Here is a 23,422-nt window from a genome sequence, read left to right as displayed (position 1 = left end):
GGGGGGCTGCCCGAAGCCGGTAGCGCTGGCTCGGGCAGCTTGGCTCTTAAACAGAGCCGAAGTCTGAGTCAGGGGAGGAGCAGAGCAGCTGGAGACAGGGAGGAGAAGTGCCCGGCCGGCGGCTGGGGTCCGGAGGCAAGGGGGCTGCCCGAAGCCGGTAGCGCTGGCTCGGGCAGCTTGGCTCTTAAACAGAGCCGAAGTCTGAGTCAGGGGAGGAGCAGAGCAGCTGGAGCCCGGATGGGGAAGTGCCCGGCCGGGGGCACAGGGTCCGGAGGCATAGGGGCTGCCCGAAGCCCGAGCACTACCGGATTCATGGTTTGCCGGGCAGCCTCCAGACCCTGCGCCCCCGGCTGGGCGCTTCCCCTCCTGGGCTCCAGCTGCGCTGGGGAAGCGCCGGCCGGGGGCGCAGGGTCTGGAGGCTGCCCGGCAAACCGTGAAGCCGGTAGCGCTCGGGCAGCCCTTTTCGCGTGGCTGGGAGGGAGGGGGGGGAGTTAGGGCGAGGACTTTGGAGAAGGGGCGGAGTTGGGGCGGGGCCGGGGTGGAGAAAGGAGCGGGGCGGGGCTAGGGCCCGTGGAGTGTCCTCTTTTTTTATTTTTTAAATATGGTAACCCTAAGTTTTGGAATTCGTTTAATTCTTCCATGAACATTTGCATAAACTCTCTCAACTAACATGCAAATCACTGAATACAAATTGAATATCCTTGGTTAGCTTCTCAGAGTATTTCCCACTACTCATTAGAATCGCATCTGTCTTGCTTGTTTTAAGCTTGAGCTTGCTAGCTTTTGTCCATATCTTTATCTCTCGCAGACTCTCTTAACATCTGAATGATACCATGGACTTTTGTGCTGAAAAAGTGACATAAAGCGAGGTGACATTGGAGTCTGCGCTGTCTTACTTCTTCAGGTGTTACTGTGTAGACTGAAAAGGAGGTTAGAAAAGATTTGTTCTTGTCAGACTCCATAAAAGAGGTCTCTTCAGGAAGAGTAGTTGCCCATCCTGACTCTCTGGTATCTTTCTGAGAGGAATGAGTGAAGCTAGGTAGTTCTACAGCCCACACTCAATAGGTCAGTGGAGTTGAATGCTGCTGAGCTCAGCTTGTGGATTCATTCTGAATGGATATTGGAAATTACTGAAGTTGCTAGAGCATTTGAAAAATATAGGACTGTGGAGAGATGTCTCTATCAACATAGAATATAACATACATATTTTGTACTCACTGTAGAAGACTCCCATTGACATCAGTGATTTTAGATCATAGAAGATTAGGGTTGGAAGAGACCTCAAGAGGTCATCTAGTCCAACCCCCTGCTCAAAGCAGGACCAACACCAACTAAATCATCCCAGCCAGGGCTTTGTCAAGCCAGGCCTTAAAAACTTCCAAGGATGGAGATTTCACCACCTACCTAGGTAACCCATTCCAGTGCTTCACCACTCTCCTAGTGAAAAAGTTTTTCCTAATATCCAACCTAAACCTCCCCCACTGCAACTTGAGACCATTGCTGCTTGTTCTGTCATCTGGTACCACTGAGAACAGCCTAGCTCCATCCTCTTTGGAAACCCCCTTCAGGTAGTTGAAGGCTGCTATCAAATCCCCCATCACTCTTCTCTTCTGCAGACTCAATAAGCCCAGTTCCCTCAGCCTCTCCTCGTAAGTCATGTGCCCCAGCCCCCGGATCATTTTCTTGTTGCCCTCCTCTGGACTCTCTCCAGTTTGTCCACATCCTTTCTGTAATGGGAGGGGGGGCCCACAAAACTGGACACAATACTCCAGATGTGGCCTCACCAGTGCCAAATAGAGGGGAATAATCACTTCCCTTGATCTGCTGGCAATGCTCATACTAATGCAGCCCAATATGCCGTTAGCCTTCTTGGCAACAAGGGCACACTGTTGACTCATATCCAGCTTCTCATCCACTGTAATCCCCAGGTCCTTTTCTGCAGAACTGCCACTTAGCCAGTTGTTCCCTAGCCTGTAGAAGTGCATGGGATTCTTCCGTTCTAAGTGCAGGACTCTGCACTTGTCCTTGTTGAACTCCTCAGATTTCTTTTGGCCCAATCCTCCAATTTGTCTAGGTCACACTGGACCCTATCCCTACCCTCCAGCATATCTACCTCTCCCCCCAGCTTAATGTCATCCGCAAACTTGCTGAGGGTACAATCCATCCCATCATCCAGATCAGGGGTAGGCAAACTTTTTGGACCAAGGGCCACATCTGGGTATGGAAATTGTATGGTGGGCCATGAATGCTCACTAAATTGGGGTTGGGGTTCAGGAGGGGGTAAAGGCTCTTGCTGGGCGTGCGGGTTCTGGGGTAGGGCCAGAAAAGAGGAGTTCAGGGTGTGGGAGGAGGTTCCGGGCTGGGGCAGGGCGGGGGTGAGGGCTCTGGCTGGAAGTGCGGGCTCTGGGGTGGGGCTGGGGATGAGGGATTTGGGGTGTAGCAGGGTGCTCTGGGCTGGGACTGAGGGGTTCCGAGGGCAGGAGGGGGTCAGGGGTGCAGGCTCTGGGCGGCGCTTACCTCAAGCAGCTCCCGGAAGCAGCAGCACGTCCCCCTCCCACTCCTACGCGGAGGCGCGACCAGGTGGCTCTGCGTGCTGCCCCATCCGCAGGCGCCACCCCTGCAATTCTCATTGGCTGCAGTTCCTGGCCAGTGGGAGCTGCAGGGGCGGCGACTGCAGACAGGGCAGCGCGTGGAGCCCCGTGGCTGCCCCTAAACGTAGGAGCCAGAGGGGGGACATGCCGCTGCTTCCGGGAGCCACGGCACACATGCACGGAGCAGCCCCCAACCCTGATCCCCAGCTGGAGCATGGGAGCGGAACAAGCCCCAGACCCCGCTCCCCAGCGGGAGTTGAGGGCCGCATTAAATCAACTGGAGGGCTTGATGTGGCCCACGGGCCATAGTTTGCCCACCCCCAATCTAGATCATTAATGAAGATTTTGAACAAAACCGGCCCCAGGACCGACCTTGGGGCACTCCGCTTGATACCAGCTACCAACTAGATGTAGCCAGCTTTCTATCCACCTTATAGTCCATTCATCCAATTCATACTTTTTTAAATTGCTGGCAAGAATATTGTATTAAAAGCTTTGCTAAAGTCAAGATATATCACGTCCACCGCTTTCCCCATATCCACAGAGCCAGTTATCTCATCATAGAAGGCCATACTGCCTTTCATTCAAGGATCTGAAGTCTCTTTACAAAGATGAATACATGTAATTATCCCCATTTTAAGGATGGGGAAATGGAGGCACAGAGGACTAACAAGACTTTGTCCATGGGTGCAAAATTCATTGAAGAGCTGCAAATAGAACTCCTATTTCCTAGTTATATGACTGATATATGTTGTCTGCCTTTATGCTTCTGTTTATATTAGGTATCTTAGAACTAGTGTAAAATATCTCTTAACAAAAACAGATAAGCCAAACATTCATTCTCATTGAAAAGGTTTTAAATAAATTAGATCAGAAAAGAGTTTGATATCTTATTACTTGAAAATAAATTGTGTTCTTTTGTTGCTTTGTTTCCTGTTATAAAACAGAATTCATTTTACTTTGAACAATATCATCAAATTGATAAAGCCATTATTTTAGGCTCACCACTTATATTAAGTTATATAATGCTATTAAGACACAAGGGACAATGATACAGTTTTCAGTGACTCGAGACACTGTGTAAAAGCATATTGAGGGTTTTTTATTATTTTTTTCATTCAGTGAGATTGACCAAGTGGAAATAGTAGAAAGACTTCTAGTTTTGTGTTTTGTTTTTTAACTAATATGCTAGTACTCACAGTTCTTTAGATATGGATGAATGCAACCTGAATCTAACAAGGTTATTAAAAAATTTTACAGGATGAAAGACTAACTTACGGTCTGATATCTGTTCAGTGTGCTCGAGGGAAACTGCTTGAATGTACTTAGAAGGTTAATTGTTTAAAAGATGTAGAAAATCAAGGTCTCTCTATTTCAGTGCATTATGCCCTGTAGTGGTGGACAACAGAGTATTAAAGGACAAATAGTCAGTGATTATTGTTCTCCAGTTAATCAGTTCATTTCAGGAGTAAAGCTATCTTAATTGAAAGATATAAAATGTCTTTCTACAGATATATATTATGCCATCATATTTCTCCCTGGAGAAGAATAAAGGAATAAAGAGGAGAATAGTTAGAGTTTGTGAAATATAAACTTGAAAATCCTAAACAGATTTTATTAAACTACTAAAGGTTCTCTCCTATTCCTTTAGTTCTTGTATGATGAAAGGAAAGGGTTTTTTGTTGTTACTACTTGTTCTTCCTTTTTTGTTCTTCAGTATCTTCTCTTCGGTGATTAATAAGTACTACTAGTACATATGAAACATTAATTTTCACAATAAAATAGGAAAATTTTGAAAACATTCAAACTTGAATACAGTATATCATAAAGGATTTGGACAATGTGGATATTAAATCATTTTTGTTACCAATACACTGTGCAGCTGAGTAAATGCATTTTAATGTTATTTTGCTATTGCAGTTTGTCTCTTCATAATGAACCAAGATTCACATATCTGAGTAGTGTCAGTAGTGCTGACTCATAGATTATTCTTAGAATGTGTAGTTTTAGGGCCAGGTCTTAGCTTCAGTAGACCTATGCCAGTTTATGCCAACTGAGGATCAGCTTCTGCTGCAGAAATTTTAATAAACCAACTCTGAAATACTTGTGATTTTCACATCCTTGCCATCCTTTGGTAAATATTTTTTTCTTTCATTGACAAATCCAATCAGACTAGGCCCTATATTCATAATTAGCAAATTTAACTCCTACATCTTTACTTTCTCTTTGCGTTTCCAAATCACTGTGCGCGTTTTACATAAGAAAAGCAGCTGTATCTCTTTCCTCATTGATCTCTCAAGTCTTTATGTATATTTAGGACTTCTTAAATAATAGTTCCATTGATGATCATCATATCCAACCTCCTCTTTTCTCATTCCCTCAGATAGGATAGGGAGCGCTCTTTATGTTTCCATTTAATTGTTATTGCTGATAACTTCTTTAAAAAAATGTAGTCTATTATTTAAACTTTTTCTAAATAAGTAGCCATTGTGACATAGCATATTCACTTGCTTCCATTCATTTTATTGTTATTTATCCAGAAAATCTGACTAATTTCCTAATCTCCATGCCTTGGTTTATTTCAGCAGATTGGTTATACTCTGCCTCTATAGCTATTATTATATACATTTCATAAAAATAAAAGGGGCATCTGGTATTTGTCTTTACTGGAATTTATCAGGGTATATATGTGCATTTCAAGGTAAGATTCTTCGTACACATAATCAGCGTTCCTGTTTCTAAGCATAGTGCTATTTATCATTTTACACTTTCAAAATCTTGTTCAGACATTTGGCCCAGTGCTGCTCCCAAAGAAGTCAATAGCAACATTCTCACAAATTACTACTCTGAACATCCTTTACTGGGGATGTGTTATTTCTAAGAATAGGTATCTTTTGAGGACACTTGTTTCTGGAGAAAGGGAATTTATTTATCTGAAGATTTTCTCTGGAGATTTTCATGAAGTCCTGTATCAAGTCCAATAAATTGGGATAGAACTAAAGCAATACCACTCAAGATGTGTGGCCTGATTGCTTCATTTAAGGGTTGTTTCTAAATTTCTTATAAATCACTTAACTTCTTCATTAATCAGATAGTGACCGGGGTTTCAAAAAAATCTCTTATGCCCTGATCCCAGAAGCTGTGTTCTGCTGGCAGATCTCATACAGAGCCCCAGTGATTTCAAGGAAACACTGCCCATGTTCAATACGTTGAAGGATCAGGGCCTCATTCTACTGAATTGTTATATCCAGTTCTTAAAATACTCTTTCATTATAACAAGGTATGAAAGAGAAAAATGAACACACACATACACAGGTAAATGCAACAAATACTAGTTATATAAAAAATGTGGAATGATACATAATCTCTGTATTCTAATGAGGATTCTCTCTTACAATATCAATGACATGTCATTGAGTAATATGAGTGGTAATACTAGTTATCTTCACTATTCCCTCATTCCTATGACTCACAAGATGACTTTTATATCATGAGGCAGTTATGACCAGGGCCGGCTCTAGCTTTTTTGCCGCCTCAAGCAGCGAAAAAAAAAAAAAAGCCGCGATCAGCGGCACTTCGGCGGCTGCTCTCCCGCGCCGCTTCATTCTTCGGCGGCAATTCGGCGGCCGGTCCTTCCCTCCTAGAGGGACTGAGGACTTGCCGCTGAAGACCTGGACGTGCCGCCCCCTTCCATGGGCTGCGCTGGAGCCTGGAGCCAGCCCTGGTTATGACCATATATATCATTTGCATATTATAAAGTTGCTGTCTGATACTGAGACCTCACACTATGGGCAATTCTTGCTCCCAGTGGCTCCAGTATAAAGTACACCATTAGAGTTGGTTTGAAAACACACACTCATAGCAATGTTTTATTTTCATGTAATTGCAAAATTGCATCTATGGAAAGTGCAGCTTGGGAAAAACTAATTTTATATGTATATTTCTTCATATAAAATATATACATTTATAATATATATATATAAAATCCATGTGCCTACCTTACTTTCTAGTCCATTTTTCCCTAAAGTTTCTGGTTTTATTTTTCATGCCTTTTTCCTCATGATATTTTCCACTAACTCATTGGGGGGTTTTCTGTGTGTTCTTGTACTAATTGCAATTAACAAGTGAATGTTTTATATGGAAAGTGTATGATAACTAAAATAACATCACTGATTTGAATACTATAATTACCTTTCTAACATTATAAACATAGGATGCATGAATTCATATCTTAAGTATTTGCTGCATAATGCATTTCTCTTCCCCCTCCCCAAATACTGACTATAAAATGGTTTATTTGATAAAGCTTTTGTAAAGCAATTAGAGCCTTAACTAATTGTCTTATTCTAATGGTTTTTAAGCGTGCAGATGACATCTCAAGTTTGCTATCTGATACCACACTGCTTGTGCATTTTTTTGGCAAGAAGGGAAAAGCTGAGCTAAACTTTGACGATTTTTATAGGTGAGCTTTGATTTTATACTTTCTATATAAACAAAGCCCTCCATATATGTTAGTAAATAATATATACATAATACATCTAGTTAAAGAAGGTAACTCTTTATAAGCATCTTTTTTTATCAGACATTTCTTTAGCTTTAGCTTTTCTGCTGAAAAGGTTTAAAACAAGGATGAAGAAAATTTTAAGACAATACACAGAATTCAAAATTTGTTAGGTTGTTTTGGTTTGGTTTTAATAAAGGTCAAATATCATCAGATTTTGTAAGCTAATCAATTAGAGAAGGTCATTAGTTACATATGTTGACTCAAAGAAATGCTGTGCTATAGGAAGCAGTGTTTGTGGTCCAGTAGGTGGTATTCTTGCCCCTCCCCAGTACTGAATTAATGCCCACTCCTGTGTCAGCGTGTACTTGGCTGTACTGGGCTACAGGAGATGCAGCACTTAAATTGTGTTTTTTTTCTCCTTCCCCTCTTCCTGCTTGTTACATTTTCTGTTTAGATTGTAACCTCTTTGGGTCAGAGATTTTGTCTTCACATCTATCTCTTCTGCTAGGGACATACAGTGGTTATAATTTAAAAGTAAAAAATTGCCAAAAGATACTACACAGGTTTTCACAGATCCAGTTGCCTGCCCCCTTATGACCTCTCACAAACTAGATTGCTGTGAGGGAATCCAACCATCTGGATATTTTAAGCTTCCCTGGATCTTAGCAGGCTGAAGCACTGTTGCTTCCCTTGGTGTCTCTGGTACATTTCTTGAACATTGACTCTGTCTGTTACCCCTTGATGGAAATAGAGACCCTCAGTCCACCTGCCTAGGCTCCCAGGTCCAGCACTGACCCCCAAGATACTCCAGTAGCTTAAACACATGGCATAGGCACTGATTCCGTGGGTCCTCCAGGGCTCAAGCACCCACCAAAAAAAAAGAGGGGTTCTTAGCACCCACAAGGCACCAGTAGGTGGCAAGAGCACGTACACGGCACCCAGTGAAACCAGAAGCCCCCCCCCCCCCCCCCCCATGGCAAAAACAAAAGTCAGCGCCTGTGCCTGACACACATGGTCTCCAGAATCCCACCAAGGGGGTGAGCCTTCAGGGTTACAGTTTAATTCTTTCTGGTGACATGTAGTAAGTATAGCGTATAACAGACAGGCAGACTTTGCACAAGTTCTAACACATTAATGTTCTTTATTTAATCAGACAAGAAATACACAGATCCGTACAAGAAATAATAAATCTTATACTCATTTCCCCTCACTCTAGCTCACTCTTTCTTTGGGGGACCATCCGTGTTCAGAGAAGCAGGGTCTCCACTCCTCCTGCCTTATCAGCTCCTTACAGCAGTTTAGCACATCTTTAAGATGGTGAAAAATGGCCAGAGAGAGAGAGCAAATAGATTAAGTCCCACCTATTATAACTTGCCAGTCTTTCTGTGAGGTGACTCCTGAATCAGCCTCCACAGGTGATCCAAGACCCTTACCGGGTGACTTCATTGTTAGGTGACCTCTCCCCTGATAAACCATTTCTCCTGGTAGGGATCCTGTTTTTTCTCTGGAACAATTAAATTTCAGTGGCTGGCCATCCAGATTTAACAGCCTTCTGTTGTCAACCCTGTACCACTACCTTGTTGGAATTTCAGTCCAACATGGAGGTAGCAGGACAACAACGAAGAACCCCATATTCTGAATGGAGCCTGTAGTCTGGTAAAGATACATTCTCAGAGTTTACAGTTTCAGAGAGAATTAATAAATTGTACAGACAGATTCCCCAAATTGTTGCAACAGGTACCATAATTATTACCTATTACGAGTGTAGGTGAAAACTGATTCTAATGGCACTTAAAAGAACATTACTAAGTATAGTTGTGCCACAAAAAAATTGCACCATTGATCAAACTAAAAAAATATGTTTCTGCCAGATTCAAACAAGTAGAAAGTTTGGCTTCTGCTTCTACACCAGTACTACCAGTGCTTACTTTTTATATGCTTATCCCTTACCTACCTAAAAAGGGGTTTTGTGAGGTTTAATTACTGAATTTGTGAAGTGCTTTGAGATCTCTGGATGAAAGGAGTTGTAGAAGTGCAAAGTACTTTTTGTTCCATATGTATTATATTTGTGCTTTAGATTTATGGATAACCTACAAACTGAAGTTCTAGAAATAGAATTCCTTTCCTATTCTAATGGGATGAACACCATCAGTGAGGAAGACTTTGCTCATATTCTTTTGAGATATACAAATGTGGAAAATACATCAAGTTACCTGGAAAATGTACGTTGCAGGATCCCTGAAGAAAAGGTAGGTGCTCAGATACTACAGTGATGTGCAGCAGATAAAACCCCAAAATCCTAAAGATGAATCCTAGTGCCATTGAAGTCAATGGGAGTTTTGTCATTGACTTCAGTGGCACCAGGATTTCACCTTAAGTATCTTTGATCATCTGCTTTGAATCTTCTGCTTTACAAAATCCACACTGAATGACACAATATTTAATTTGTAAAATGTGTAGCATTAAATAACAAGGAACCATGTCAGGGAAATTATCCAATAATTATTTTCAAGGTGTTTAAAGACAGTGGCTTAAGACTATATTAAATCTCCAGTTTAAACAACAATATGCTAGTGCTGTAAGGAAATGAAATTTCCTAATATTGAGGCTTTTCAGCTTTAGTGAAAAATCACATTTTTTCTGACTTTTTCTCTTTGCTACCACCTGAATATCACCTTTTCAAAAACAATATTGACACTCTTTATCTAGTTCTATAATAGTCTTAATAGTGGGTCATTTGTAGATAGCCATTGATGAGTGAGTGTTTCTTATCAGTGGCTGAAGAGATATTTTAAAAGAATTTGTGAACTAAGAACAATAAAGAACATTAGGTAGTTAATCCTTCATTATTTAGCAGCAAATGTGTTGTCAGTAGTGTATCTGAGCAGTAGAAAAATCTAGTGGTAGCTGAATGCATCAGTGCAAATCAATAGAGCTTGTGTTACAAGTACCCCTTAGAGCATGGGATGTTTTGGATATATTTCTTCTACTTGTGTTTATAGAAGGATCAGGTTAATATGTCCTTGCAAACAGTCTGACTTTGTTTAAAATGGCTACACATTTTGATAATATTGACAGTTCCGCTTGTGGAACTAAAAGCACTAAGTATGCTTTGGCAATTACCTTAATTTGTTAGTCTGAAAAAACAAACCATTAAAATATCATAAAATAGCTAGGACATTTAAAAAATTAAAATTAAAACAAAATGCTGAATGTAAAGCTGGAGTTATATTTATAACAGGTGCCTTAAGTAAGCATACAAAAATGAGTGGTTTGAGCATTGGCCTGCTAAACCCAGGGTTGTGAGTTCAATCCTTGAGGGGGCCATTTAAGGATCTGGGGCAAAAATCTGTCTGGGGATTGGTCCTGCTTTGAGCAGGGGGTTGGACTAGATGACCTCCTGAGGTCCCTTCCAACCCTGATATTCTATAATTCTATGAATGTTGTTATAGTTTATGTGAGACACAGCAATTGCTCTGGGTGAGATGTCACAACCCTTACTCAGCTGTACAAGGAAGTAAGGTTACTCATCTGTTACTCCTCCCAATCTCACTCTTATTCCCTGGGGTGGAAAGCATGAGGAGCCCTTGCTCTGCACAATCAGAGTTTGCTCTGCACAATCAGATCCACTTGCCAGCCAGAGGAGCTGACTTGGTACATGGCACAGGAGGAGCAATCTGCTTCATAAAAAGGGGTGAAGAAATTCACTCACTCTCCAGATCAAGGGGGAGCAGAGAAGAAATGGTTACTTTCCAAGAAACAGTTTATTCTCTGGTCTGCTCCTAGGGCAATGCAACTACTCACTGCCCCTTACTCGGGGTACAAACTAGTCCTCTGGGGGCCCAGATCTAAAGAAGGGCCAAAAAGTGCATATGGCTTTCACTATTTGAAAGCCTTTGCAATGCCATATAAATGGATTTTGCTTTATTATGTTATGGGTTTTTTTGCTGTGTGGCAGCCAGATGTATTTTGTTGTTGAAATCAAACCTTATGTATATGGGAGAAGGCTTGTTTGGAAAAACAGAAGGTTGTTGTTAAAATTCTTTATTTTTAATACCACAATAATATATATAGCACATAGGTAGTGGGAAATAATGGCACACAATCATGGATATAGAGATAAACATGTATATAACTGTCTAAGGTGACAGTGTAGTTTAAAAGAAAAGATTTGTATTTGTATTGATATATACATAAGAAATACTCTTTGAAGTTCAGTATCTCACTTCTCCATGTCACTGTTTTGGGTGGGAAAAGTCTTTAACTTAGTAGTCTCCCTTCCTTCTCTTGGCTGTGCTCTGTAACAGAACCATCAGCCAGGGAAACTACCTTGTCAGCCCACATGTTCCCGATAAGTTTTCTCTGCTGGCTAGTAAGCTCTGTCATCTGAATGAGATCTTACGTACATGTTAGTTTTAGGGATTCCGTGTCCCTTCATATAATTCCCATAATTCTAAATGCAATATGCTGTGCTACATCTCCGTTTTCTACAGTTACATACTATTGATTCTGAAAATATACACTCGCAACTGTAGCTAAAGTAACTCCTTAGACTAGGGCTCACAGATACTCTGCAGACTTTCAAAAATGGGACTTAGGCGTCTAAGTCATTAGGTCCTTTTAAAAATTTTAACCTTTATGACTGATATCTTATTTTTGTATTATAATATTAAGTCTTCACTATTGCAAAAACAGAATGTTTGATTATTATAAAATTCTCCAACAGTAAAGCAAAACTAAGAACTCCGTTTTCAAAGAAATGGCTCCAGACTATTATGCTGCTATATTCACAATTGGCACGGTTAGTCTTTTTGTGACTTTCTATATGCAGAAGACCATAAAACAATGTGATGATCGTTTGGCTGACTACACTCATGTTGACGCATTTGGCTGGCATGCTGCCTGCTCACAAGATGTTCTACTTTTGCTAACTAGGTGCCAAATACTGATTCATTTAGACTGGCAGTTTTAATTACACTACAAATAGCAGCGCTTAAAGGAAGTTCGTCTTTTTAACTGCCACATTCATGTCACAATCCACTTTGTTGTGCTAAAAATATAATCTGTCCAGTGAAATGAATAAATTTGCCTTCACTTTTACCTGGAAACTAAATAGGAACCTGGGAAATCCATTTAGATTATTTCACATGTCAAAATATATGCAGAATTAGATTATTACTCTTTTATAGATGTTCAGTTTTACAAATAAATTATTTTAGGAACAGAAAAAGACATCCAACTCTGTATGTCTAGGACACCTCCCTTTTTTTAGTTTAGTTTAATTTTTTCCTTTCTCTCTCTCTCTCTTTCTCCTTCCCCAGCTTTAAGGTGAGCTGTTGTAGCAAATGTTGTGGGACCTGCTCTTGAGAGATACTGAGCATCTGGAACTGCAGTTTATTTCAGTGAAAGTTGTATTGTACAGAGATCACACTATTTATTTTTATTGGCATTAATGCAAAAATTGTGGAGTACATGCACTTTACGTGATCCTGGCCACACAGAGAGAATGACAAGATGTGAGGGATGCAGTTTAAATACGCACAACTGTATTAACTCATCTGGGAACTACCCGGTAATAACTCTCACAGTGCATGTCATCATTCCTTCCTTAATCATTTCTACTTACATTTGGGGAGATCTGTTGTTAGCCCTCCTTGGTCCCAGCCCATTGCTGGGACCTTCCCCTCATAAGAGGGTTAAGGGACTGGGGAAAGAGGGTTGTCTCCCAGCTGTGCCAGATGTAGGAACCCCTTTCTCAGCTTCCTTGTGTGATGCCTTCCCTTAAACTGGATTTGGAAATGGGGTTATCAGAGAACCAGACCCCCTACAGAATGAGTACTTGCACTGGGCACCTGTCAACTGTTAAGTTGTGACAGCTTGAACCATACCTCCTTACCTACCCTGCCAGGTCCCTGACCTGCTGTGGGAAAGATGAGAAAATCCACCCCACTATGACCAGTCTGTCAGTGAGGGGGTAAATTCCTTCCCAGCTCCGAAAAAGGTGACTAGAGCAATGTCCATAGCAGACCATAATACCTGGTCCTACTCTGATCCCATAGATGGGAGAGTAGGTGCTGCTGCTATGATATGAAAGAGGGCTTTGCCTAGAGAGAACAGAATATAAATACCCTCCCTCCCTCAGATGTGCATGGTCCAGAGGATCACCTGAGTCCCTTTTGTCTGCTCCTGACTCAGGTGATACTTTTCCTCCCCTCCCCTCTTCCCCCCTTCTTTGGGTTAAACCCTTAAAGGAGCCACAACTCCTTTTATTCCCAATGGCCAGACAAAATCCCTCTAGATTTAAGGTTGTGGGACGTACACTGGGATGCTGGTGAGGGCCTTCTTCAGTCAAATCACATAAACCACTTTACCCTGAATATCAACTCATACAAGGCTACAGTTTTCATGGCAGCTCAGAAGATTGAAGCTGCAAAATGTATTGTGTATAGACCAATGGTTCTCGTAACCTTTTCCATACCAGGACATCCCCATTTAGACAGGCCTCCCTCCCATTTAGCAATATGGGAAGGGCAGATTGGTCATTCACATCTACTAGTTTGAGATCGCTATAGCAAACCAGATCCAGGCTCCACAATTTTAGCCAGAACTTCATGAGAAATTCCAGAGTTTCTAAATCAACATAAACTTCAGATGTTCTCAATCTACTCATGGGCATTTTTAGTTGCAGTGAAGATCAAATCTATCATAATTGTACATATTTATAATTAATTCTCACTACTGGTAACTCAGAGCATGTTGTGCAAAGTTCAATGATATTTTAATTCATGATTTGACTTGACAAATACAATTATCTTTTCTTTCATTTAAAACCAAACAAAATCCAACTTCAATACAGTAGCCAGATTGTAATTTTATTGCATTTTACTATTCAGGCTTAATCCATCTGAAAGCCTCTGTGATCTGTTTGGGTATTTAAACCTCAGTGTCTTTCAGATGATATTTCCTCGTGAGACAGCCATTCAGCAAAATGGTTGGACTACTGCTGAAGCCAAAATAAAAAAGCAAAATGCAGCTGTGCAGCCACAAGTTGGGAAATTTATAGGAGGCAGAAAAATCATTGCAGTTCTGAGCAGTTACCATAACTTGTATAACAGTCATGTACAGCTGTGGTTGGACAGAGCTTTCAGCTCAGCAATTTATACTCCATTGTTTTGGGATGTACAGATTTGTATTTTATGAGCTTTGGCCATAGTGGATGTGTGGATGGGTTTGTTCATTTGTTGTGGGTAAGGAAATTAGGAAAGAAGTCAAAACACTTTCTCCTTTGGGTCAACCCTCTCATTGTGATTTTTGGTTTGTTAAATGATTCGCTACTTTATTCCTGATGAGGGCCAGGGAGTGAGATTTGACTTCTTATCTCATCATCAACATTAATCTTATCCTTTGAGAATCTGGATGGAAAGGCTATATGAATACAAAGTACTGTATTCATGTTTAATGAATTTAGCCTGACCACAGTCATGCTGAAAACTAAAACACACCACGAGTTTGTGACTTGTCCAGGAGGTACACAGGAAGTCTGAGAGAGAACCAGGAATAGCACCTAGTTTCCTGATTCCAATGCCAGTTTCACTAGGACTACTTACATGTGTGAGGGACCACCTGTGCTTAATGTATTGCAAGAATGGGCTGGTAAAGGCCAGAGGATGATATAAACTGCTTTCCCAGGTATATCTAAAACAGGAATAGAACTGGGGAAGTAAAACTGTTGCCCACTGTGGATGAAATCACCCACATAGTCAGATATATGTAGATGTCCTGAACCCATCCAGCATGATAATTTACATCAATTCTCAAGGCTAGGCAAAAGACGAGACATTATTCTTAGGAAGGGTCATTGTGGAATGCTAATGAGATGTTTCACACTCCATCCCCTTCAGTTTCAAATGCCCTCTCCATCTGTAGAGAAGGAACCAAAGGAGGGCGAGAGAGAGATGAAAGCTTGCACCAGACGTGCCTACCCAGCTAAGTACGTAGGCACTTCCTGTTATTGGTGGGCCTGCTAAGGTCTGCCAGAGTAACCTCTATTGTTACAAATATGATGATTTCCATAAAGTCAAACTGTTTGCAGGTATTTCTAGGACATGTTAACCTGATCCTTCTATAAATACAAATAGAAGAAATATATACAAAACATCCACTGACACCATAGCAGGTTCATGGGAAGTAGGCATGTGGGCATGAAGCCAGAGGGGGAGACAGTTCCATTTCCCAGCTCCTCTGGCCTTTCCTCTCCTTGACTTGCCTATAAGACATCTCAAATTATTATTATTTGTATTACCATTGCATTTAGGAGCCATAGTCATGGACCAGGACCCCATTGTGCCAGGCACTATACAAACACAGAACAAAAAGATGATCCTTGCCTCACAGAGCTTACATTTAAGTATAAGACTAGAAACTGGTGGACATAGATGGGTAAATGGGGGAGTACAAGGAGAGTGGGGTGACAATAGGGCTCAGCATGATAGGCAGTGGCATAGTAGGCATCAAGTGTTGTGTAGGCATCACGGCTAAGGAGGGTTTTAGAGGAAGATAATGAGAGAGCTTTGCAGACGTTTATGGGGAGGAACAGCATGGGATAAAGCAAGAAAATTTAAAAAATGTGTGATGGAGGCTGGCATCATGGGCTGATTGAAGGTGGAGGCTGACCCCTCAATAGTAAATGAAAGTTGATAGGGTAGTATGGGGATAAGGGCCTTGAAAGTGAAGACAAGAAAGTTACATTTGATGCAATAGAGAAGGGTGAGCTAGTGAAGGGATACAAAGAGAGGGGTAACATAGTCAAAGTGATAGGCTAGGAAAATGATCTCAGCATTCTGAATGGAAATGAGTGGGAAAAGATTGCAATTGTTGAGGCTAGAGAAAAGGATGTTGCGGTAATCGAGGTGCAAGATCATGTGATCATGGATAAGTTTTAGCTGTGTGGATGGATAGGAAAAGCTTTATCTTAGAGATGTGATGCAGAAAGAATTGGCAAGATTTAGACATAGACTGGATTTGAAGACCTAGAGGGAGGTCTGAGTCAAACAGAGTTACAGACCTAAATGACAGGTAGGATAGGTAGGATAATGGTTTTTCCACAATGGTTGAGAGAGGAGGTAACAGGGAGGGTTTTGGAGGGAAGATTAAGAACTCTGTTTTAGACATATTGAGCTTGAACTGACAGCTAGACATCCATGAGCAGATGTTAGAGAAACAGGCCAAGATTTTAGTTTGCAAAGACACACACAGGTCTGGAGTAGAGAGGTACATCTGTGAATTGTCAGCATGGAGATGGTAGTAGAATTTGTATTTGCAGATGAGATTACCCAGTGATAAGAGGGAGGGAGAAGAGAAGGGGAGCAAGGACAGAACCCTGTGGAGCCCGTAGAGAAAACTGGAGAGCAGATGAGGAATATTCTCCAAAGGACACACTGAAGAAGTGATTAGAGAGGTAGAAGGAGAACTAGGAGAGGACAGTCATGGAAGTAAAGGGAGGACAAGACCTCAAGAAGAAGAGCATGGTCAACAGTGGCGAAGGCATCTGAAAGGTCAATGAGCATGAGGATGGAGTACTGGTTCTGATTTAATCTTCCATAAAAGCTGAGATCGGGGGAGGCAATACATGCAGCAAGTAGTTGAGATCTCTTGTGGAGTGGGGCTGGGGTTTGAAGTTAGTGATCAGGGCTATAGATTTGGAGCCAAAACTAGAGAGGGAGCAGAAGAGCCAGTAAAAAAGAAAAAGAAAAATCATTGGTGCTCATTTAAAAACTACACACCCAGCAGATTAATCAATGCTCAAATCCTGGCTAACACTCAGAACTTGTCTTGCAAAACAGAAGGAGCCCCTCCAATATAAGCTTGTGAGCATCTGCTGAAGAAAGCTCAAGTATCTACAAATGTGAATATGTAAAAATTCACAGGAAAGAACTGAACTCAGACTCACAACATGTACTTATGAATTCATTCAGCGTATCTGTAACTATTTACCTGAAGAAGAGCTCTGTGTAAGCTCAAACGCATGTCACTCTCACCAGCAGAAGTTGGCCCAATATATTACCTCACTCACCTTGTATCTCTTAATATCCTGGGTTAATATCCAACATGGCTACAATAATACTTCATACTGTTTATATATCTATACTCATGATGTATATATTAAACTGTAAAGATATTCCAATATTTATATAAAAGTACCTTAATGGTTACTTTATCATAATAATTTTCTTAGTTTAAGGGTTATGTTAATCAGTGAAACAACCTAACTGTAAGTTAATGTTTTTTCAGTGAAAATTAACTTCCTGTAATTGTGACAAACATGCAGAAGTGTTATATCTGTAGGAACTCATGTTGGTACAAGTCTTGCTTTCATTGATGTCAGTTGCAAAATTCCTATTTATTGTAATGGATGTTGAATATGTCCCTAAATGAAATAGCCATATGCAAGCTTCCAACTGGTGTTTATTCACTTGTCATTTCTACTGATTATTCTAACAATACTAATGCAAATATGGTTCTTTTATTCAATAGGGTATCACATTTGATGAGTTCAGATCATTTTTCCAGTTTTTGAACAACCTAGAAGATTTTGCAATTGCAATGCAAATGTATAATTTTGCAAATCGTTCTATAGGACAAGGTGAGAATTATTACTATTTTGTTAGTAAGTGATAAAAACAGATCTTTTGTGCAACTTGCAGTCCTGCACTTGTCCTAACAATTTTTCATCATAACTGGATATTACTAGGAAAATAGGATATAACTGTTTTACTTGATATTTGAAAATAAAAATACATCTGCTGTTTATCAGAAGATAGTGCTGTCTTTTTCACCACTTTAGGTGAACATTGTCATTTAAACAGATGCCATCAGTGCAACCTAATTTAATCATTCTTTTTCCTTTAAAAATTGAAAAATATTTAGCTGAATTTGATTAATACTAATTATTTCCTTATTTTGCTAATTAATGTTTTATTAGTGTGCCTAGAGATCTGTTGCAATTTTAGAAGATATTATACATACAACTCATAAACTTTAAGGCCAGAAGAGACCATTGTGACCATCTACTCTGATCACCTGCACCTCATAGGCCACATAACCTCACCAACCACCTCTTGTAATAGATCCATAATCTCTGGCTGAATTACTGAAATCCTCAAATCATGATTTAAAGACTTCCAGTTACAGAGAATCAGGGCTGGCACTTCCACTAGGCGACCCTAGGCAGTCGCCTAGGGTGGCAGGATTTGGGGGGCGGCATTTTGCCGCCCTCAGCGGAAATTCAGCGGCAGGGGGTCCTTCCGCTTGGAAATTCGGCAGCAGGTCCTTCACTCGCTCCGGGACCCGCCGCCGAAGTGCCCTGAAGACGCAGAGTGGAAGGACCCCCGCCGCCGAAGACCCCAGGCCCCCTGAATGCTCAGAGGAGGAGCGCTGCCGCCTAGGGCGGCAAAAACCCTGGCGCCGCTCCTGCAGAGAATTCACCATTTACTCTGCTTTAAACCAGCAAGTGACCTGTGCCTGATGCTTCAGAGGAAGGCAGAAAAACCCCAGGGTCTCTGCCAATCTGACCTGGGGGGAAATTCCTTCCCAACCCCAAATATAGCGATCAGTTGGACCCTGAGCATGTTGGCAAGACCTCCCAGACAGACACCTGGGAAAGAATTCTCTGTAGTAGAGCCCTCCCTATCTACGACCATTGGGGATATTTGCTACTAGCAGTTACAGATGATCCACATGCCATTGTAGGCAATCTCATCATACCAACCCCTCCATAAACTTTTCAAGCTCAGTCTTGAAGCCAGTTAGATTTTTTGCTCCCCTTGGAAGACTGTTCCAGAACTTCACTCCTCTGATGGTTACAAACCTTCATCTAATTTCAAGCCTCAACTTGTTGATGGCCAGTTTATATCCATTTGTACTTGTGTCAACATGGGCACTTAACTTAAATAACTCCTCTCCCTCCCTGGGATTTATCCTTCTGATATATTTATAGAGAGCAGTCATATCTCCCTTCAGCATATCTCCCTTCAGCCTTTGTTTGGTTAGGCTAAATAGGCCAAGCTCCTTGTATCGCCTCTCATTAGTAGGCTTTTCATTCCTCTGATCATCCTAGTAGCCCTTCTCTTCACCTGTTCCAATTTGAATTCATCTTTCTTAAACATGGGAGACCAGAACTTCACACAGTGTTCCAGAGGTCTCACCAGTGCCTGTATAATGGCAATAACACTTCCCTGTCTCTACTGGAAATACCTCGCCTGATGCATCCTAGGATTGCATTAACATTTTTTCACAGCTTCATCGCGATGGCGGCTCACAGTCATCCTGTGATCAATCAGTACATCCAGGTCTTTCTCCTCCTCTGTCACTTCCAACTGATACGTCCCCAGCATATTATAAAAAATGCTTGTTGTTAGTCCCTAAGTATGTGACCTTGAACTTTTTACACTATTAAATTTCATTCCATTTCTATTACTCCAGCTTTCAAGGTCATCCAGCTCTTGTATAATATTCCAGTTCTCCATACTGGCAGTTCCTCTCAACTTTGTGTCATCCTCAAATTTTATTAGCATACTCCCACTTCCTGTGCCAAGGTCATGAATGAAAATGTTAAATAAGAGTGGTCCCAACACTGATCCCTGACAAATTCCACTAGTGACCTCCCTCCAGCCTGACAGTTCACCTTTCAGCATGTCCCGCTGGAGTCTCCCCTTTCATCAATTCCTTATCCACCTTTCAGTTCTCATATTAATCCACATCTTCTCCAATTTAACTAATACTTTCCCATGTGAAACTGCATCAAATGCCTTATTGAAATCCAAGTAGATTAGATTGCTGCCTTTCTTTTGTCTAAAAAATCAGTTATCTTCTCAAAGAAAGAGCTCAGGTTGGTCTAGCACGATCTACCTTTTATAAAACCATGTATTTTATTCCAGTTACTGTTTTCTTCTATGTCCTTAACTACTTTCTCTTTCAAAATTTGTTCCAGGCCCTTGTATACAGTTGAGGTCAAACTAACGGGTTTGTAGTTTCCTGGTTTGCTTTTTTCCCCTTTCTTAAAAATAGGTACTATGTTAGCAATTCTCCAGTAATATGGTAGGACCCCCGATTTTACAGATTCATTAACTCCCCTCTATCCCTCCCCTCCATCAATGTTGTCCTCAAATAATCTTTATAATCTTGCTTCATTTGTTAAAGAAAATACATACATAAGTGTAGATTTGGCCTCGTATTTGCAATACTTACAACTTTCAAACAATTACCACATTTCTCAGTTCCTTCTCATAGTGCCTATGGGATACAATTTTCCATGTTTGGCTTCTGCCCATAGGTGTGTGGGGGGGGGCGGTGAGCAATGGCACATAAAAAGCCTGTAGTGAGGGGTGCATATTATAAACTTGAACGGTTGATTGGATCATAAAGTTATAAGCAACTGAAAAATTGCTTCTTAACATACTCAGAAGTATCTGCTTCTGATCAGGCACAATCTTTCATCTCCAAACTTGGTACACCCTAACATGTGTACCAATAGGGCTTTTGTCTTTGGATAGTGGATCAATGAAAGAGCTTAGAGGGAAAGTGTCACCTAAATCTAAGGTCCCTTATATATAATACAAGCGTGATATACTGCATCAGATCTCTGTTATGATACGCTTTCCAATTATATGATTACACACAATATAATATATTTTGTAAATTGTAATCTATGAACTAAATTCTCTGCTGGTGTAAATTAATTGATTTCAATTAATCTACATCAGTTTTCACCAACGAAGAATCTGACCCTATATTTTTTTTCCTATACAACGTTTGATATCCTTACTTTTGACTGCTTAAATGTGCAAACATAACTTAGCAATAACATCATTTTTGCATTTCATTACATATAGTTCAATAGGAAAGTTTATGCTGAAGAGGGTATATCACAACATGTAAGCTTTTATGATATATCGAAAAATTAAAACACATAATATGACTTCTATGTTTTACTTTTTTCTTTTGATGTATTGTTTACATAGATGAATTCAAGCGTGCTGTGTATGTAGCTACAGGCCTGAAGCTTTCAGCACATTTGGTGAACACAGTCTTCAAGATCTTTGATGTTGACAGAGATGACCAGCTGAGTTATAAAGAATTTATTGGCATTATGAAGGACAGATTGAATCGAGGGTTCAGGGTAAGAATATCAATATTATGTTTATTTTAATTGATTCAGAATTGTCAAAGTAGTGAAAGTAGCCTCTGAACTAACAGCTGATTGAATCTTTATATTTTGAAAGACTTAGGAAACAGTCTGGAAGATTAATCTCTTCCTGATTTGTAGAAGTTTGTTATTCTGGAAGAACCATAGATGGGGGGCAGGATGTGCCTTTACAGTACAGGACCACCTCGGAAGTGCAGAGTGCTGTCCTGTACACGCTGCCATTTCTGCTGGTTGGTGTGGAGTGGTTTGGGGCTGGAGGTTTTAACAGGTACTGTGTTTGTGCCTGGACCATTGGCAGAGGAGAAAAGAGGAAGGTGCCTTCCACCTGAGGCCTTGTGTATCTGTGCAAAGGCAGTTACTGACAATGGGTGTCTGCAACAGATACAGCTGATCAAGGTTTTAATTAGTGAAATTAACAATTAGTGAAACCATGCTGAGCATGATTAGCTGCAAGTGTAGCCATGGACCAAACTATATATCTGTGTTCAGCACCAGTTAAGACTCTCTTTTCAGCAGCAGCTGTGAGGCTTGGGATTTTTTGTTTGTTTGTTTTTGTATAAACAAGGTTATTGTGGCCCACAGCTACTTTTTAATAATTTAGGTCTGTTTCTAGCAGATTTAAAGTCAACATTACAACCCAGGAAGATGGGTAGGGAATAGGAAATCACTTGCTAAAAGTTGGAGAAAATGAGCCTGTAAACTGACTGGAGCTTTGCCATGGGGCAGATCTGTAAACGTCACTACTCTCTACACTCTTCCCAGTCCACCAGCAAAGGAAGGGAATTTTGGGAGTGTCAAAGTTTAAAGGAGAATTTTTAAATAACATTGGACAATTGGGACCTACACCTGAACATCGTTGCATAGTGGTGTTATGTGATTGCATAGCTATTTTGCTAGACTTATGAGTTGATTTGGGATTTAGAAATAATTTTAGATTTTATTTTTAAATGGAGCAGTTAGAAAAATTCAGGTATCATTTTAGAATGACCATATGAAGTCCCACGTTTTTCTTACTGTTTTTTATATAGCAATATCACAAATTATTTATTTAAAGTTAGTTTTTAAATGTAATATGCTCTTTTCAAACTGACAATATAACCATTTAGATACAAGCTTTAAACTCATACTATAGAGTACAGTACTTGTTAAATTGAAATTTGGATTTGTTTTTTCATAATATTTTATCCACTGTATTACTCACTTTTAAAGTAGAATAGATTTCTAAATTGACTAATTAATGTTAGGTCTTGTGTAGAAGGTGATGTTGAATCTTGTAGGTGGCTTGGCTTTCTTTGTTGTATTTTGACCCTGTGAAGAAAACATGTTGATGACATTCCTTCAGAAGTGGTGACACAAATGTATTTCCTGCTGATGCTCAAACCATAATTTTTTTTTTTTTTTTTGTCGAAGTATAGTTGTTTTATAACCATTAGATGTTTAACTGCATGATTAACTATGTTAACTAATTGTAAAGGTGTAGTATATGTTAACTTAAGTTACTAAATAATTCTTGTGAATATGGAGTATATGTATGCTTCTTTTTAATATTATTAAAAAGCAGGACGGAAATCAAATATAAGCTTTAAAAGTCATCTTTATCAGACACTATTTTGCTTTCCATGTACCATGCTTTCCTTTATAGGCAACTTGAAAAGCTCTTGGCCCACAAAATAGGGAGTATACTGCACACGCTAGGCTAGATTGTGATATCTATGGGGGGAGGGAGGGATAGCTCAGTGGTTTGAGCATTGGCCTGCTAAACCCAGGGTTGTTAGCTCAATCCTTGAGGGTGCCATTTAGGGAACTGGGGTAAAAATCTGTCTGGGGATTGGTCCTGCTTTGAGCAGGGGGTTGGACTAGATGACCTCCTGAGGTCCCTTTCAACCCTGATATTCTATGATTCTATGATCTTTACTCAGACTGAGTGGCACCTTGCTCCACAAGTGATCCCATTGATTTCAATGGAACTACTCTAGGAATCAGGTGCTACTCACAGTGTGTAAGGGTATCAAAATTTGGTCCCATACTATAGGGACAACAATGATATAGTCACTTTTATTTTTTAATTGTATTTATTTATTTTTCTTACAAGGGTTATAACTACCCATTGCCTTGTCATATGAT

At 40.5% G+C, this 23,422-nt stretch overlaps 1 protein-coding gene across 4 annotated transcripts in view; it reads left to right on the top strand.

Moving 5' to 3' along the window:
* Positions 1-23,422, top strand: part of MICU3 (mitochondrial calcium uptake family member 3) — an 81,302-nt gene that overhangs the window by 44,819 nt on the left and 13,061 nt on the right. For 2 of the 4 annotated variants that reach the window (XM_024193316.3, XM_024193325.3), the window contains 4 exons: positions 6,953-7,053; positions 9,173-9,344; positions 17,629-17,737; positions 21,114-21,271. In XM_024193316.3, coding sequence (XP_024049084.1) covers positions 6,953-7,053; positions 9,173-9,344; positions 17,629-17,737; positions 21,114-21,271 — 540 coding nt within the window. Of the gene's footprint in view, positions 1-6,952; positions 7,054-9,172; positions 9,345-17,628; positions 17,738-21,113; positions 21,272-21,911; positions 22,491-23,422 lie in introns of those variants that run through there. The other 2 variants (XM_024193309.2, XM_024193301.2) reach the window with 2 other exon arrangements.

This window comes from Terrapene carolina, unplaced genomic scaffold, assembly GCF_002925995.2.
Source record: "Terrapene carolina triunguis isolate 2854851 unplaced genomic scaffold, T_m_triunguis-2.0 Scaffold66, whole genome shotgun sequence".
Classification (NCBI taxonomy): Eukaryota; Metazoa; Chordata; order Testudines; family Emydidae; genus Terrapene; species Terrapene triunguis.
Note: the sequence above shows the minus strand (reverse complement) of the source record. Positions and strands in the feature narration are given on the sequence as shown.